This window comes from Cannabis sativa, chromosome 2 (genome assembly GCF_029168945.1).
Source record: "Cannabis sativa cultivar Pink pepper isolate KNU-18-1 chromosome 2, ASM2916894v1, whole genome shotgun sequence".
NCBI lineage: Eukaryota > Viridiplantae > Streptophyta > Magnoliopsida > Rosales > Cannabaceae > Cannabis > Cannabis sativa.
Genome location: NC_083602.1, coordinates 55,124,058 through 55,143,046, shown reverse-complemented (window position 1 = coordinate 55,143,046; position 18,989 = coordinate 55,124,058). Strand labels below are relative to the sequence as shown.

The 18,989-nt window shown below is 31.3% G+C and overlaps 2 protein-coding genes and 1 non-coding gene across 3 annotated transcripts; 1 reads left to right on the top strand and 2 right to left on the bottom strand.

The window, feature by feature from the left end:
* Window positions 1-68: 68 nt before the first annotated feature.
* On the bottom strand, window positions 69-2,621 carry LOC115720947 (phenylacetaldehyde reductase). Its single transcript, XM_030650160.2, has 6 exons — window positions 2,409-2,621; window positions 2,137-2,309; window positions 1,882-2,067; window positions 1,619-1,781; window positions 881-1,067; window positions 69-565 (listed from the first exon to the last, which is right to left on the bottom strand). The coding sequence occupies exons 1-6, from the start codon at window positions 2,524-2,526 to the stop codon at window positions 421-423; spliced, it is 972 nt and encodes a 323-aa protein (XP_030506020.2). The 5' UTR covers window positions 2,527-2,621; the 3' UTR covers window positions 69-420.
* A 3,303-nt stretch (window positions 2,622-5,924) lies between these two features.
* LOC115721485 (small nucleolar RNA R71) lies at window positions 5,925-6,031 on the bottom strand. Its single transcript, XR_004012505.2, has one exon. It is a non-coding gene; the product is annotated as a small nucleolar RNA R71 (small nucleolar RNA).
* Window positions 6,032-6,230: 199 nt separating this feature from the next.
* LOC133034375 (uncharacterized) lies at window positions 6,231-9,254 on the top strand. The gene is made up of 3 exons (XM_061109452.1): window positions 6,231-6,302; window positions 6,711-6,836; window positions 8,859-9,254. Exons 1-3 carry the CDS (start codon window positions 6,231-6,233, stop codon window positions 9,252-9,254), a joined length of 594 nt encoding a protein of 197 aa, XP_060965435.1.
* Window positions 9,255-18,989: the final 9,735 nt, after the last annotated feature.

Sequence of the window (18,989 nt, the reverse complement as noted above, 5' to 3'; positions counted from 1 at the left end):
ATGTAAGTTGATAAACAATTCTACCTACCACTGATAGTATGAAAACAAGTTCAGACAAGATAGAACTCTGCAGTAACTAATCATAGATTCATACACTAACTTCAGAAAAACAAAAAGTGCAATTATTCATAACTCAAAAAATTAAAGACACTCTTTTCCTGTGGAAGCAACAGAAAGCAAAATGTCCCTACTACAGTTTAATAGCCACCTTTTTCTTCAACTGCATATAATACTAATGCAAGTGCGAAGATTATGGCAGTTAACTGGCAAAATAATAGTCATCGTACCAGACCAGCTTTTATTTAGATTACATCAACTCACCACTTCTATAATGCAGTTAACTGGTAAAACAATAGTCCTCTGTAGCTTTTATTTAGATTTGTTATTGTTCTGAAAGCCAACATTCAGATGCAGCTTGGTTTAAGTAAGAAAACCCTTGCTCTTTAAACTCTCTACAGAATCCTTGATAATTTGCTCCATTGGTATGAACTGTAATCCCATGTCAATCAGCTTCTTTGCTGCATTGTTTGCCCTCAACAGCCCAGGTTGAGTATCCCTTGGGAGACTACAAAATAAGGAAGATAAAATAGCTTCATTAAGAAACTTCTGAACATTAAACCATTTACAACACATTCAGCAATATGAAGTTCCACCAAGATGACACAATTCAACACCAATTCAAGTGTCACGGTAACAGGTTTAGATTTTCAAAGCCAGCATACAAGAGCAAATAGTACTGCTGCTTTTAACATGCGTAATTAGAAATTTGTTCCTGGGGTAGGACACTATAGTCATATATGAAATGCAGTGTCCTGACTCCTAAATATTGTTTCTATTATAGCTTTGCAAATTCATTTGTCAGGTCTTTAAAACTTGTTACCTGGGCAACTTAAACTCTGGGTAAAGTTCAGCAACCTTTGCCGCTAAATCACCATAATGTGATAGGGCTTCTAAACACAAGTGCCTTCCACTTGCTGACTTGTTCTCATACACCAAAATATGAGCCAAAGCTACATCTTTAAAATGTACAGACCCAATAAAGAAGTCCAAATAAGTTTCAGTGCAACCTGCAAAGAAGCAAATATCATTATTATTATTTACAACCATTTCAAAAGGAACTTCAAATATATGTGTATATCAATACAGCCTTACTCTTTCTGGTGGAAGTAGAACCTTATAAAACATAGAAAATTTACAACTGAAATATGATGAATTGAAAATCCGGGGTTGCCTCCTTGTTAACTTGTAAGTGGCATGAGTCATGAATCATGACCATGCTATTGGACAGGCAACATACGAAAAATACAGATATATTACCGTGATTAAATCTTTCACCAAACCTTATTGATGTTACTTGTTAATTCTTCATATATGGTATATTGGTACTAGTTCTTTCCTTCTTTTCCAATTGTGTATCAATGTAACTAAATACGCAATGAATGAAAAAGGAAACACCCACCCACCTTATATATGTCCTATAACAGTTCATTACAATGAATTTGTAAACAAGGCACAGTTTGATCTTCATTATTAGACTCATCTTAACAGTAACACAGCATCAAATTGGTTCAAAGTTGAAGAAAGTCTTTAAGACAAATGTGTCAAGAGAACATATTACCCTGGAGAAGGCGCAAGAGCATGATCATACTAGCATTAAGCTTTGGTGAAATAATAGGTCCCATCACCGTACCCGGGTTCACCACAACCACATCTAATCCTTTCTCCTTGGCAAATTCCCACGCAGCTTTCTCAGCCAGAGTTTTCGACATCGGATACCACAGCTATTAACTCACCCAACAAAATCAATTAGTAAAGCAACATTCTTGGCATTGTAATTTTTAGGCTCAAGTAAGAGAAAAAGGGGGAAAAGAAAAAACTCACTTTTTTCTGCTTGCAGTAGTCAAGGTCAGTCCAACCATCCTCATTCATCGCAACGTCGGAGGGCCAGTTAGGGTTTGGAGCAATGGAGGAGATAGAGGAAGTGACCACCACTCGCCCAACTCCAGCCTCCTTGGCCGCTGTCAGAACGTTAATCGTTCCTTTGACCGCCGGGTCCAATAGCTCTTTCTGCACCAAAAATTCGTCAATAAAAAAACAAACAAAAAAAAAAATTGTGAGCACTTGAGAGCGACCAACCTCTGGTTCATGGACTTCGTCGACGATGCATGGGGAGGCAAGGTGGAAGACACCGGAGCAGCCATGAACGGCAGCGGCGATGGAGCTGTAGTCGAGGAGATCGAGCTGGAAGAGGCGAAGACGGGTCTGAGCTCCTTCTAATGCTTGAAGATGCTTGGTCTCAGTTTCATCGTCTGCCACAAAAATGATTAAGACAAACAAGAGAGATATTTTTCAGGTGAAAATTGATGGGTACAAAAAAAACATAATAAAAAAGAAGTAATAATATTAACTTAGATCTTTGACGGCGGCGTTAATGGAGTAACCACGGTGGAGGAGAAGAGTGACGAGCCAGGAGCCAATGCAGCCACTGGCTCCAGTGACGCAGACCAGCTCACCCTTGTTCGCCATAGTTTAGTTTTTTTGTTGTGGGTAATGAAATACTACCTAGTACTAGTAGGAAGGATAATATCTGGAATTGACATGTGTCACGTGTGAGCACCTTGAACTTGAACATTGCTATTTGCACAGTGATAACTAAATCACGAATATTATCTCAATTGTAAAATAGTTTAAGAGCTTCAGTATTATTGTTAGGCACAAATAAGGCTTATTTGGTTATTATTAGTACTATTTTTAAGTTAATTTTAGTGTGTTTTTAAATAAATTTTATTTTTATTTTGTGCAATTTTATATTTTTAATAGCTATTATTTTGCAAGTTTAAAATTAAAAAAAAATGAAAAATATTGAAAAAATATATGAGAAAAATATCAAACAAATCAACTATGGGATAAGAACACTTGAAAATATTGAAAAAAAAAATATATATGAGAAAAAGGTTAAACAATTCAACTCTCTAGGCAAGAGTACCTAGAAATTAATTCGAGAAAAAAATTCAAAAATTTTGGTGCGCGATTGGAGCTCTTGAGACAAAGAAATTACAAAATTTAGAGGAGTGCCTCAACACTAAAAATCCATTCCAAAGCATTAAGAGCAAGTCCAAGAACACGGCAAAATCTTATATATGCCGTGATTTTGCTCCAAGAGACTGTAATTGTGCCACCATTTTCAAATTTTGTCTACAGTGCACGACATAGATCACTGCATTTTTTTTTATAATTTAATTAATATTTATATATAGTTATATTATTATAATTTATAAATTAAGAATTATTTTTTAAAAAAATTTACAATACACATTTTTAAAAGTGATGTACGAATCTACTCCTATTTTTAGTCTATTTTTTATATAGTAGTGTATATTATAGTTATTTAATACATTTTACAAAATTTTGAAAAAATTAGAAAAATTTAATACGCCGAAAACTGTACTTCTTTAAAAGTGTCGCACTGATATACTCCTACCTGTTTCGACATTCAAGAGATTTATGTAGTCTTTTTTTATAGTCGTGTACATTATAGTTATTTAAGACATCTTGCAAAATTTTAAAAAATTTAGAAAAATTTAACATGCCGAAAATAAAATTCAAATTTTCTATCGTGTGACTCTTTTAAATATAACAATTGTGGCAATTTTGTTAATTAATATGATATTAATTTTTATTTTATTTTATTAAAAATTAATATAATAATAAAGAATATTTTTTTAGTGTAATTTTTGGTGTTGTGGTTGGAGTGAAAATACTTTTTGACGCCAAATTTAGTGATAGTGTAACACTAAATTTAGTGTATCCTTGGAGATGCTCTAAGGGGCTAAAAATTGGAAGAGAAGTCAAATTGGGCTAAGGCGTGGTTGTGCCTCGACACTAGATCTTAGTGTTGAGGAAGAAACTCGTAAAGAGCCCACTACTCAAATTTAGGGGTGTTATGCCTCGGCACAGAAATCTAGTGTCTTGACCCGTGTCTTCAAAAAACTTGGGAAATATCTTATTCGTACACACGGTTGCGGCATAAGAATTGAGTGTTGCGGCCTGCTCCCTTAAAAATTCAAAAATTGATATTTTCATATCTTTTTATCTTTTTTCGGCTATAAAAAGAGGTGAACTTTCATATTTTAAAACAAGCAATTAGGGAGTACAAAAATCAGAGAAAAGAAATGACCTAGAAGGCTTTTCAAACATTTATTCTCTTCTATTTTCTTCTTATGCTCTTATTTAATTTGTGTCGATTGTTTACAATGAACATGAGTAGCTAAACAGTTATTAGTGTGTTGATGGATATTATTTGACATATATTTATGGTTTTAATATGATTTGAATACTCTCCTAATTTTCTATATGTTCTATTTCATTCGTATTTATTTCTTTTAACTGTTTGGCCATCAATTAATTGTTGATACGAGATCTGAGAAGTGAGTGTCAATTATCCTATAGTAAAATAGGAACAACTTTTGATTTAGGACGTGAGTACATATGTGTTTGGATAGATTATAGGGTTTTTGTGTTATATGCCTGTTACATATTTTAATTTATCACGTAAGTAGAAAATTTGCATGTAATTAAAATTTATATATCTGAGAAGACTATAAATTACTTGAGTAAACCTATTGTTGCATAGAGATTGGTAATAGGAATTGAATTATGTTAGACTATAATAGATTGATACAATTCAAATCAATAACCCTAAATTCAAATCATTGTTAATTTTCATATGAATTTATTTGCATCTTACTTCTTTATTTTATTGTTTTCATTGTTTTTCTTTCTAGTGTTAATCTTTTCTTAATTTTAAATAACCAAATAGAATTAAAAGTTTAATTTTAAAGTACTTAACTCAATCCTTATGGGTTCGACCTCACTCTTGTGAGTCTATTACTTGTTAACGATACGTATACTTGCATCTTGAAAATACCACAAAAAAATTTTGGTACTGTTATCAGGAATTGTTAGTTAATATTTATAAAAATTAAATTTTTCTCTAATTTGGTTTTTCTTTTCAATTTTTTTTTAATAATTTTATTTGTGTCATTTTTTCTCTTTTCTTATGAACAACTAGTTCATGCAACGTCAAGGACCAACCGCCAGATTGCTTGTTGATCCTAAAATAGAGAAGACTTGTAGACAAAACAGAAGAATGAAGAGATTGGAAAGAGTTATGGAAGTGGTTGAGCAAGAAGTAGAGATGGTCAATAACGACAATAATGGAGGTGTCGTAGATGACCAAGCTAATGGTCTTAATCCACCAGATCGTAGCTTGAGAGATTATGTTCTACCCAAGCTGACATAGGCTAGATCCTGTATAAGGTCACCTGCCATTGATGTCAATAACTTCGAGATCAAGCCGACCATACTGCAGATGGTTCAATCCACAATCCAGTTTAGGGGACTACCATCAGAAGATCCCAATATGCATCTTGCAAATTTCAAGGAGTTATGCCAGACATTCAAGATGAATGGGGCTAGTGATGATGCAGTGGAATTGAGGTTGTTCCCATTCTCATTAAGGGATCGAGCCAAGAGCTGGTTGCAGAGCCGGCCCTAGGCATACGCGGTCTAGGCTCGTGCCTAGGGCCCACACTTTTTGGGGGCCTAAAATAAAAAATAAAATGTTTCATTAGGCTTTTATTTAAGTAAAATTAAATGTATTATAAATAATAAATATTCATAGCTTAGTTTGGTTGGAGTGTATGATATATTATCCAATGTCATGAGTTCAAATCCCATGAAACTCTTTTTCAATGTTTATTATATATATTTCTGAGGGCTCCAAAATCTAATTTGTCTTAGGCCCATATATTCTCAAGGCCAGTCCAGGCTGGTTGGCATCTTTGCCACTAAATTTTATCGACACTTGGGAGGATCTGACCTTGAAATTTCTCTCTAAGCTCTTCCCTCCTACTAAGGTAGCCAGACTGAGATCATAGATCAACAATTTCATGCAACATGACAATGAGTCTCTATATGAAGCTTGGGAGATATACAAGGATATAATTAGAAAGTGTCTTCATCATGGAATAGAAAAGTGGATGCAAGTTCACAACTTCTATAATGGGTTGACTAGCACCAACCGTACCCTTATTGATGTTGCATTTAGTGGAGCTTTTATGATGAAGAGTGCAAATGAGGCATATGAGGCATATGATCTGGTAGATGAGATGGCCATGAACAATCAATAGTGCCCATCTGAAAGAAGCCAAGAAAAGAAGGTAGCCGGTATGCATGAAGTGGATGCCATCACCAAACTGACAGCCCAAGTGGAAGCATTGATAAAGATGATGGCTCAAGTGGTGTGTGAACTATGTGGAGGGCCTCACTCTTATGATAGATGTCAAGTTAATGTGAACAATCTGCCAATGGAGCAAGCTCAAACCATTGGATATTTAAAAGATGAACCCTAGCCCTACCTTGATGGACGTCGTCAGTATCATGATCCATAGCTATCAGGTCAGAATGATCAAGGCTTCATCAACCAGAGATATAGGCCACCATTCTAATGGAGTACTCAACAACCTGCCCAACAATAGAATAATAGTGGAGGGTCTAACATTCAAGCAGATCTATTGCTCCAATTCATGATGGAGACTAGAGCTTTCATTAAAATCTTGGAGAATCAAGTGGGGGAATTAACTACTCAAATGGCCAACCGTACTTAAGGTAATTTTTCCAGCACTACAGAGGTTAATCCAAAAGAGCAGTATCAAGTAATTTCCTTGAGAAGTGGAAAAGAATATGAGGGGCCAACGGCTAAGCAACAAGTGGTTAAAGAGAAGCATGATCAACAGGCACAGGCTGAAGTGGATAAGAAGCAAGCTGAAGAGCAGGTTACTGATGTTGGAAGTTATTTTACCAGGAACTTAGATCTACTCACAAGTATGTTGATTTAACAACCTAAATATGAACTTCTAAAACGATGGAAAATTAAACACATAAAAGTATCAGAAATCTTACATTGGGTGCAGCGGAATATATGTCTCCTCCCACTCAGATCTCTAACCCTTGATTCCTTTCTGTAGTAGAGTATAATCAAGATCTGAGCCCGATAGTCCTTCTTTGTTGTTTCTGAATTCTACACAGCCTTCCTCACTATGATTGAGGTATTACTTGATGTGTGTGGGCACTACTCTAACACTTATAGATTTCGAAACAGTGAAGGAATAGAGAGAGAGAGAGAGGGTGGCGACTCAGAGAGAATTTTCAGAGAGAAAATTCTATCAGAATAATGTTGTGAATGTGTTGTTGAAAACTGAAGTCTTTGCCTTCTATTTATAGAAGACCACTCAGGGCTATGATTGAATTAATTGACATTTAAAATTGAAAAAATCAAAGAGAAAAGGAAGCTCAAGTGACCGGCCTAGGCATTGTGGAAACAAGGCTTACCACTTTTCCAACTTTCCTTTTCCTACATTGATAGTTTCCTATTTTGTCAAAAACTGCCAATTCCTTTGTTCAATCACATAAATGTCAAATCTAATTATTTAATAATTAAAAATAATTATCAAATAATATATTGTCATTTATTTTATTAATAATAAAACTAATTAAAGTTTCATAATTAATAAATATGCCCTTCAAAATCTCTATTTACTGTTTTGCCCTTAATAAGTGATAAATTCTCAAATAGACACCGTCTATCTTGAGAATTATAACTGATTAATTAAAATCAATTAAATGAGCCTTACAAGTAATATTATCTCAACTAGTGGGGGGACCATGGGTCTATATATCCAAGCTTCCAATAAGCAGATCTAGAATTTACTACTTAAATTCACTGACTTATTAATTCTTCGTTGAATCCACACATAGAACTCAGAATTGCACTCTCAGTATATAGAATGCTCTATATGTTCCACCATATAGACACATCATTAGTTATCCATTGTTATAATCCTAATGTGATCAATGATCCTCTATATGGATGATTTACACTGTAAAGGGACTAAATTACCGTAACACCCTACAATGTATTTTATCCTTAAAACACTTAACCCTGTATAAATGATATTTCAACTAAGTGAAATGAGTACTCAATCATTTATCTCGTTTGGTTAAGCTCGAAGGAAATCACCCTTTGCTTACTATTCGCCAGATAGAAGCTATAGATTCCATATTTATGTTAGCGCTCCCACTCAATCGTACTATCGTGTTCCCAAAAGGTATGTATTGCCCTGACCAAAAATTAGGCTTAACTAACAAATCAAAGAACACGAATAACACTCTCGAGATTGAGCCTAACCATATCAAAATTTCGATCGTGTGATCTAGGATCAACTTAGTGATATTGAATTGAATAGATATTTACGGTAAGTTTCATAAATCTATTTCAAAGTTCAATATCGGTCCATTCCAATGCATACTCCATGCATCCAACCTGAGCTTTACTTTAACCTATGTTCTAGAAAGAACATAGCATTTCTCCAAATGCAAGTAAACTCTATTGTAGATTGTCATATCAGTAAAACCCAGTGTTCTGATAAATCTAGGAATACTTTATTCACATAGTCATGTTTACTTTCCACTGTGTTGACAACACAATAAACATGATCAAGTATGTGAAAGGGGTTTGGATGAATTTATAAATCAAATAGGCAAACAATTGATTAAGTGAACCAAAACATACACAAATGAATGAAAAATACTTCTGTTACTTTATTGATATTGAATAATCTGGATTACATTGAAATAGAGTTTTATTTAGGGCATAAAACCCAACAACTGATGACCAGCCGGGTATGGAAGCTACACCGCCAATAAGCATTAAGCACCACATAAAAATTCCCTATCATCAAAGGCTCTGTAAGAATAAGCTGGACAAGCAGTTTTTAAAATTCCTTAAAATATTCAAGAAATTGTACATCAACAATCCATTCGTGGAGGCCTTGGAAAAAATACCAACCTATTTGAAGTTCATGAAGGATATTTTAGCCAAGAAAAGAAAAATAGAAGAATATAAGATGGTGGCACTTACTGAGGAGTGTAGTGCGATCCTGCAAAAGAAACTACTACTCAAGCTTAAAGATTCTAATAGTCCCAATATTCCAGGCTCGATAGGGAGTTTGATGGAAACAAAAGCTCTATGTGATATGGGAGCGAGTATTAACTTAATGCCCTTGTCTAGTTTTAAAAGACTAATATTAGGAGAAGCCAAGCCTACAGTAGTGGCATTACAAATGGCAGACCATTCTTTGACTCATCCTCGGGATATAATTGAAGATATTTTGGTGAAAATTGGAGAAAGATGAAATATTCCCATCATTTTGGGAAGACCATTCTTGGCTACGGAAAGAGCTCTAATCGATGTATAAAAGGGGGAATAAAAGTTGCGTGTTCAAGATGAATAGATGAATTTTAATGTATTTTCTCTGATTGACATTCTTGCTTGCTGTAAGGTTTAATTAGTGAAAGGTTGTGAAGAAGTAACTATCGAGAAGAAGAAAAGGAAGTGCAAAGAATGATTTTAAACTTTTTGACGTTGTATGAAAAGACTGATGTGTGGGAATGTTGGGTTTTATGCCCTAAAAAAATCCATTTCAATATAATCAGATTTACTTATTAATAAATATCAGAAATAACATTTTATGTTGCATGGTTCACATGATTTATTTTATGATTATGTATATATAATGTACGAATTCTATTTAAGTCCAGAACATATGAATTTGTTAAAGATTATAGTGTTGTCAACACAGTGGAATATAATCTTAATTATATGTTCGAAAGTTTATTCCCTCATTTGTTAGAACACTGGATTTAGACTGACATGGCATAATCAGCGATAGGTATTCTTACACCTTGGAAAAGTGTTATGCCCTTTCCAGGACATTGGCAAAGTTTACCAGTATCGGATGTATGGAGTATACATCGGAAGGGACCGATATTGAACTTTAATTAGATATATTAGAATTTACCGTAATATCTATTCAATTCAATATCACTTGTTGATCCTAGATCAAATGATCTTAATCCTGATATGATTAGGTTCAATCTCAAGAGTGTTATTCGTGTTCTTTGATTTGTTAGTTAAGCCTACTTTTGGGTCAGGGTGATACGTACATTTTGGGAACACGGTAGTGCAATTGAGTGGGAGCGCTAACATAAATATGGAATCTATAGCTTCTATCTGGCGAATAGAAAGTAAAGGATGATTTCCTTCGAGCTTAACCAAACGAAAATAAATGGTGGAGTACTCATTTCACTTAGCTGAAATATCATTTATACAGAGTTTGTGTTTTAAGGATAAAATACATTGTAGGGTGTTACGGTAATTTAATCCCTTTATAGTGTAAATCATCTATATAGAGGATCATTGATCAAATTAGGATTATAACAATGGATAACTAATGACGTATCTATATCGTGGAACATATAGAGCGTTCTATATGACTGAGAGTGCAATTCCAAGTTCTAAGAGTGGATTCAATAAGGAATTAATAAGTTAGGGAATTTACTTGGTAAATTCGGTTCGACTTATTGGAAGCTCGGTTATATAGACCCAGGTCCCCATACTAGTTGAGACCATACTGCTTGTAAGACTCAGTTAATTGATTTTAATTAATCAATTATAATTCTAAAGTTAGACTATGTCTACTTTATGAATTTTCACTAAGCAAGGGCGAAATTGTAAAGAAAAGAGATTCTAGGTTTATTTATTAATTAAGATACTTTATATGTCTAAATTAATAAATATATTAAATGGCAATAGTATTTAATAATTATTTTTAAGTTATTAAATAATTAGAATTGACATTTGAATGGTTAAATTGGAAAATTGGCATTTTTGAGAAAATGGGAATGAAAAATAACAAAATGGGAAAGTTGCAAAGTGAGGCCCAATTTCCTTATATGGGCCGCCCACTATGCAAGAGGTTTACCATTTTATTTTTTCCATTATTTCAATGCCACACAATTCTAACCTAAACCTAGAGGGCATTCTATAAATAGAAAGTGTTGGCTTCAGGAAACTCATAACTTTGAACATTGTTTCCTTCATAGAAAAGCCAAGCCGCCCCTTCTCTCTCTTTTCTTCTCTTCTAATTTCGAAATACCTTGAGTGATAGAGTAGTGCCCACACACATCAAGTGGTACCTCAATCATAGTATGTAAGACTATGGAAAATCAGCATCAAAGAAGGAGAGAAAGAGATCCAGATTCAGATTTTGATTATGCTCTGCTACAGAAAGGAATCAAGGGCTAGAGATCTGAATGGAATGAGTCATTATATTCCGTTGCACCCAATGTAAGGTTTTCTTAAACTCTTATGTGTTTATTTTTATTGTTTTAGAATTCATATTAGGTTGTTAATGAAACATACTTGTTAGTAAATCTAGATCCTGGTAAAATATTTCCAACAACTGGTATCAGAGCCATGGTAATAATTTACTTTCATGTAATATGAATTAAAACGATGTTTTATATATTTTGTGTTGATTTGGATGGTTTCATGTTGGTTTATGTGCTTATGTGATGAATGTATATGTTGTACGAATATTTTCCATAAAAAATAATTTTTCTATTTTTGAAAATATTTTATTTGGATTCCTTGTGAAAAATTAAGCAATTTTCGTTTTTACGAAACTCGATTCCGATAAAAATTGAAAGAGTTATGATTTTTGGAAAATCGGGGTTCAATGGTGTCGCTCACAAATTGCGATTTTTTGGGTTTTTTTCCCAAAATTCAATTTTTCCAATTTGAAATATTTCCAATTTTAAATATTTCCAATTTGAAATATTTCATTTTTTAAATATTTCTATTTTGAAATATTTCTAATTTTAAATATTTCCTATTATGGTAAGATTTAAAAATTTGTTAACTTCTTTAATATTTATATATTGTTTAATTATAAGAATAGATATTTTGATATTTAACATATTTTAAATTAAAAGATAACTTTGTCTTTTTATTTAAAATATTATATTAAAATTATCTTACATGACAAATTAAATAATTAATAAATTTGAAATTAACATAGATATTTTTATAGATACACTTACCATAATATTTTCAAATTCAAAATTTGTTATTTTGTTAAATATTTAATTATTTATAAATTATAAGTTTAAAAATAATATTTTCTATATATATCATTTTTTTCCTTATTGGAAATTTATAAATCATATCTTAAATATTCAAATAACTTAGATATTTTGTAGAAATTTGAAATATTTTGACATATAATTATGGTAATTATTATTTATTTATTATTTCATTTCTAAAATAATAATTATCTAACCATATCTATTTTAAAATTGGTTTATTTTGTTACTTTAATTTTATTAAATTAGAAGATCTGAAAGTGATATTGAAGATTCTTTCTTTCAAATCATTGATCTTATTTGATATTTAATTTAATTTGGTTCAAATAAACCTAGATATTTTAAAATTAGTTTCTAATTTTAAGATTTTTGAGGTTTGTTTTTAACAACCCTAAATTATCAAAAATTTATTTGGTTAGTTTAAGAATAATAATTAAATTATATTAATACCTTATTTCACATTTGTTGCATGGACAATGTTTGTTTATTTATTTATATTTTTTATTCAAAATTTTTTTAACAAACCTATTATTTATTTGATCTAAATTGCTATGATTAACTTGTTGACAGATCCAATGATCTGATTTTAATCATAGTCCAATTGTCAATAGATCTTATAAATAATTTATAACAGGTAAATTTTGTACTTCTTTCATCTGTGTAAACCTAGTAACATGATAGGGCCCATCCAAATCATTTGACCTGTGTGAGCCTATATGTTTGCTATTGGGCTTAGATGCATATAGGAAGCCCATTTAAGTTTTTTTACTAAGTAAATGGACTAGGTTGCTAAAATAAAATTTGACATAAGTAATTTTATGTAGGTCCAATTAGATTTGGGCTTATTCAATGAATAACAATTGTTTATTTAAAGGTTAAATTCCTCTCTTTTGGGCCTTGTGTGAGAGTTGGGGGCCAATAGAAGTGGGTACGACATACTGAACCTAGCTCCCCCTCACATGAACTACCCCAATTGTGAAGGTCCATTTGCCTTATTTAAATAATTGTATTAGGTTAATTATATTAGTCTAACCTAATTAAAATTGAATTAGCAACATAATTAACTTTTGAAATATATGAAATTTATTTTTCATTTAATATTTTAAAGTTAATTTTAGAAAAACACTTAGTTAATGATATATATTCTAGATAGTTATTTCTACACTAGTTATTATTTCTAATATTAAATAGAAAAATATCATTGATTGTGAAATTAATTGTTTAATAATTAATTTTGATACAATCTAAGTTTAGTATATTTTTCTAGTATTAAACTAGAATTAATAATTAAGTTTCCTCTATACTTAATTATTTATTTCTTGAATTTAATACATTTAATTAAATTGAAAATTTCAATATCTAAGTTGATTTCATCATGATACTTAAATATTGTTATTTTCATGTTATTTAATTAAAGTTAAAAATTATTTTAAGTTTGGAATCTTGTTTCAGAATAACTTAAATTTGAATAATGTTCAAAATATATTTTATTTTATTTTATTAATCTTTTTCCCACAATTTCGAAATTGCATTTCTTTAATGCGAAAATTTCGAATTTTATTTGAAAAATAGATTAAAGTTGAAAATTATTTATTTTGGACCAACTTAAATCAATGATTTTTTTTTCATTTAATGATTAATTAAAATAAATGAACTAAAATATATTATAATTAGAAATTGAATTAATTAGTCCATGAAAGTCTAGATAGATATTATCTGTTTTGCTTGAAGTATTTTTCTAGTGATATTTATTTAAATAGAAAATTAATATTTAAGTTGATTCTTAATCATGATACTTAAATATTTGAAATTTTTCTTAAATATTTAATTAAATAGGAAAATTATATTTTTGTTGTAAATTAATTTTTATTAATTTTGGGCCAACATAAAATTAGAATAATTTTTCCAGGATTTATTTTTATTTTAAAGTATTTTCAAAAGTAGTATTCTTATACACTTCATTTTTCGAAATGCAATATATATTTATAGAAAATTAAATTTGAGTTGTAAATTAATTTAAATTAATTTTGAAACAACTTAAATTGCATATTTTTCTAAATATTTATGGAAATTATTACTGAGATGGAAATAATTCACGTTATTTTTATATCCATCTAAGTATAATTTATAAATATTACATTAAAATTTATATTTAGAATTTTTCATTCTAAATTGGAAATTTTAATTAAATAAATATATGTATTTAAAATAAATAAATTAAAATAAGTTTTAGAAGAAAATACAACTTTCATTAAATAATGAGCTTTATTATTACGATATTCGATCTCCATTGTTGGTTTTACATAGCTATTATTTTAGTGAGTAATTCTCCCTAATGGAGGAACGTTCATTAGCAAGTTAGCACCGTTTAATCTCGAGAGATAAGTAATCTTGTAAGTTTTTTATATAGTATTGATCACCCTAATGGTGGCGACTGTATAAGACTTGCAAGAATATGAAACAATGGTGAAAGCTCATAAGATAGAATAGCCTTGACTCTCGCCTAAACGGGACAACGCGGGTTCCAATCTTGATCGAATAAAAGGTTGCTAGAATGTTTATCATTTTAGATGAGTTGACAACTCTATTCAATAGATGGTAGCTTTGACTCTCGCCTAAACGAGACACTGATATCAGTTTGTTGAAGACCTTGGAAATTATTTAGGATTGTATGTTTTAGTATTTTCACTTGTCATTCCTACTTGCTATATGTTTAATAATTTCTGAATTGTGTATGAATTTATATTGAACCATGTTATTTTCTGTTATTAAATTGTAGTTTAATTTCGAATCTTCATTGTTGGTCTAACTTGGTTTGATTTTCTAATGAGATAAATCCCTAATGGATTTTTACCATTAGACTAATATAATAGTGTTAGATCTCAAAAGATAAATATTGTATATGCAACATCTAGCTGTTCATCAATTGATGACACCTTAGACTAGTATTTTACAATATAAAACAAGAAGATTGTATAATTAAGAATACTTTGACTCTCGCTAATCGGAGCATCATTGGATTCTTATTTAAAACGAAATTATCCTAATTTCTCTTAGCTTTTTCATTTCGAATTAGCTCAATAACATATCATTGGATGAATGGTCTATAAATCATATAAAGTCATTCTATATTTTCTCTTAAGAAATTAAATGACGAATATGATTATATTCCCGAAATTCTATCCCGAAATGATATAAGTCCTCAATCTTAGAAATCTCCTACATGTATGGGCAAATCAACTTAGAGTTAAATTAGTAGTGGTGGTCCAAGAAAGAATTACTCATCATACAGTTACACTTTCACAAGTGTTTAATAACTATTTTTCTATTAATGGATTCAAACTGTATGAGTTGAGTATTCTGTGACCAGAATCCACTTGCACTATTCTAAGAACTCTTTGATGTAACTAAATCAAGTCATCAAGAGACACAACCAAATAAATCAATGGCATTTGTATCTTGTTCATCTGCAAAGAGTTAATATGCCTATATCCACTGAAAGTAAGTTCATCTCATTCGCAGATGGATGTACATTCAGGGGTGGATATGAGTTTTCGTTGTATTCTTAAAAACGATCACTCTAGATTTTACCTTATGCAAAAGAAATTTGAAATGTTTGAAAAATTTCATGAATTTCTAGCAATGGTGATAAACCATTAAGGTAAGTGGTTAAAGATCTTGTGAACTGATAGGGGTGGAGAAAAAGTTAGTAGATATGCAGTTCAAAGATCATTAATTTGATTTTTGAATTATATCCAAACTTACCTCCCCAGAAATTCAATTTGCATATTGATAATTAGTTACTAGTCATTGCCTAAATCTTTCTATGGTAATATAATTTCAGAATGATGCAATGGTTGTATACTTAATGTAAATCATTACTAGATTCATGGATAACCTAATCGAAATCTTAAGAAAAACTAGAAATGCTAACGCTGGTTTGCATATTTGTTAGCTATTCTAAGTGATTAGGGGTGGACAATCCCATAGTCATTAGATAAGAAAGTGTTTGTTTAAACAAATACTACTTTTCTAAGAAAATGACTAAGTCTGAAAATAAAGTAGCAAATAAAGGAGACATTTTTTCTTGATTCCATAAGTGTTCTATCATCTTATTCTTTACAAGATGATCCCACTGCCTCTGTTGTCTTAACACAACCGAAGAGGTCAACACCATTTAGTTTTCTTAGACATAGTTCACGGTACCTTGTCGTAGTGGGAGAGTTTCTAGGAACTCACTCTTCTTATGACTTGGAAGACACTAGTGATTAAAATCCATTGTGAGTTTAAACAAGTAATGGATTGTCAAGATAAGAAACTAAGAAGAAAGCCAAGAGAACTATGGTTTAATCCATTCACATGGAGTAACCTAAAGTTTTCTATTACAAGGACATAAAAGGAAATTTTCGTTAATAAGTCTATTCAATGGACTCAACAAAACTTCTTGTTCCTAGTATTATAGGTTTGAGTCTATCTAAACCTATGGCTTATGGTATACCTGGTAATTACTTACTCTAATACAAGCAACTTACTTTAGTAAGATGCTGAAGCATTTTCTTTCCAATGGCAGTCTATAGAAGCTTCACAACTTCTAAGCATAGATTTATTTATCTAAGGAAAAGTCTCAACTATTCTAGAAAAGATAAAGCCATGAAAGAATTTCTTAAATCAACAGTGAGAGGTCTGAGATATGCTTTAGTATGCCTTAGACCAGACACCTGCTGTTGAGTGGGAGTAATGAGTAGGTATCAGATTAATCCAGGAGATGAACATTGGAAAACAATCAAGTAAATCTTAAGATTAAGAAGAGAAACTATATGTTAGTCAATAAGGGTGTGTTTAAAACTCTTAGACTACACCACATCAGATTTCGAGACTTGCCTTTGTGCTAGAAAGTCAGCTGATAAGATGGTGATTACTCTGGGGGTGGAGTAGTGATTTTGGAGAAGTGTAAAAACCTATTTGAAATCTCTTAGTCTACTAGAGAGAGACTGAATGTTAAAGTTGCAGGAAAGGTACTTATTCAGTCCTAGGAAAGTTCTATACAATTGTGGCACCGTTCCAACTTGCCTTAACTACTAGTGTTACTTCCTGAATAACCAAAAAGTAGTTGCCAAAAGTATAGAATCCAGTATCCCAAGAGAGTAGACATATAAAGAGGAATTTCACATTATCATGGATTTTGTGGTTAAGGAAAAGTAATGGCGGAGAAGAGGTTGTGTTTAATTCAACCTGTCAGATCCTATTACGAGGAGTTTACTACTATTACACTTGATTTGTATATCAAGGTGTTGAGATTATTTGAAATGCACATTTTGTTTTATATTAGTGCAAGTGGGAGTTTTTTGGGTTTTATGCCCTAAAAAAACCCATTTCAATATAATCAGATTTACTTATTAATAAATATCAGAAATAACATTTTATGTTGCATGGTTCACATGATTTATTTCATGATTATGTATATATAATGTATGAATTCTATTTAAGTCCAGAACATATGAATTTGTTAAAGATTATAGTGTTGTCAGCATAGTAGAATATAATCTTAATTATATGTTCGAAAGTTTATTCCCTGATTTGTCAGAACACTGGATTTAGACTGACATGGTATAATCAGCGATAGGTATTCTTACACCTTGGAAAAGTGTTATGTCCTTTCCAAGACATTGGAAAAGTTTACCAGTATCGGATGTATGGAGTATACATCGAAAGTGACCGATATTGAACTTTGATTAGATATATTAGAATTTACCGTAATATCTATTCAATTCAATATCACATGTTGATCCTAGATCAAATGATCTTAATCCTGTATGATTAGGTTCAATCTCAAGAGTGTTATTCGTGTTCTTTGATTTGTTAGTTAAGCCTACTTTTGGGTCAGGGTGATACGTACATTTTGGGAACACGGTAGTGCAATTGAGTGGGAGCGCTAACATAAATATGGAATCTATAGCTTCTATCTGGCGAATAGAAAGTAAAGGATGATTTCCTTCGAGCTTAACCAAACGAAAATAAATGGTGGAGTACTCATTTCACTTAGCTGAAATATCATTTATACAGAGTTAAGTGTTTTAAGGATAAAATACATTGTAGGGTGTTACGGTAATTTAATCCCTTTATAGTGTAAATCATCTATATAGAGGATCATTGATCAAATTAGGATTATAACAATGGATAACTAATGACGTATCTATACCGTGGAACATATAGAGCGTTCTATATGACTGAGAGTGCAATTCCAAGTTCTAAGAGTGGATTCAATAAAGAATTAATAAGTTAGGGAATTTACTTAGTAAATTCGGTTCGACTTATTGGAAGCTCGGTTATATAGACCCAAGTCCCCATACTAGTTGAGACCATATTGCTTGTAAGACTCAGTTAATTGATCTTAATTAATCAATTATAATTCTAAAGTTAGACTATGTCTACTTTATGGATTTTCACTAAGCAAGGGCAAAATTGTAAAGAAAAGAGATTCTAGGTTTATTTATTAATTAAGATACTTTATATGTCTAAATTAATAAATATATTAAATGGCAATAGTATTTAATAATTATTTTTAAGTTATTAAATAATTAGAATTGGCATTTGAATGGTTAAATTGGAAAATTGGCATTTTTGAGAAAATGGGAATGAAAAATAACAAAATGGGAAAGTTGCAAAGTGAGGCCCAATTTCCTTATATGGGCCGCCCACTATGCAAGAGGTTTACCATTTTATTTTTTCCATTATTTCAATGCCACACAATTCTAACCTAAACCTAGAGGGCATTCTATAAATAGAAAGTGTTGGCTTCAGGAAACTCATAACTTTGAACATTGTTTCCTTCAGAGAAAAGCCAAGCCGCCCCTTCTCTCTCTTTTCTTCTCTTCTAATTTCGAAATACCTTGAGTGATAGAGTAGTGCCCACACACATCAAGTGGTACCTCAATCATAGTATG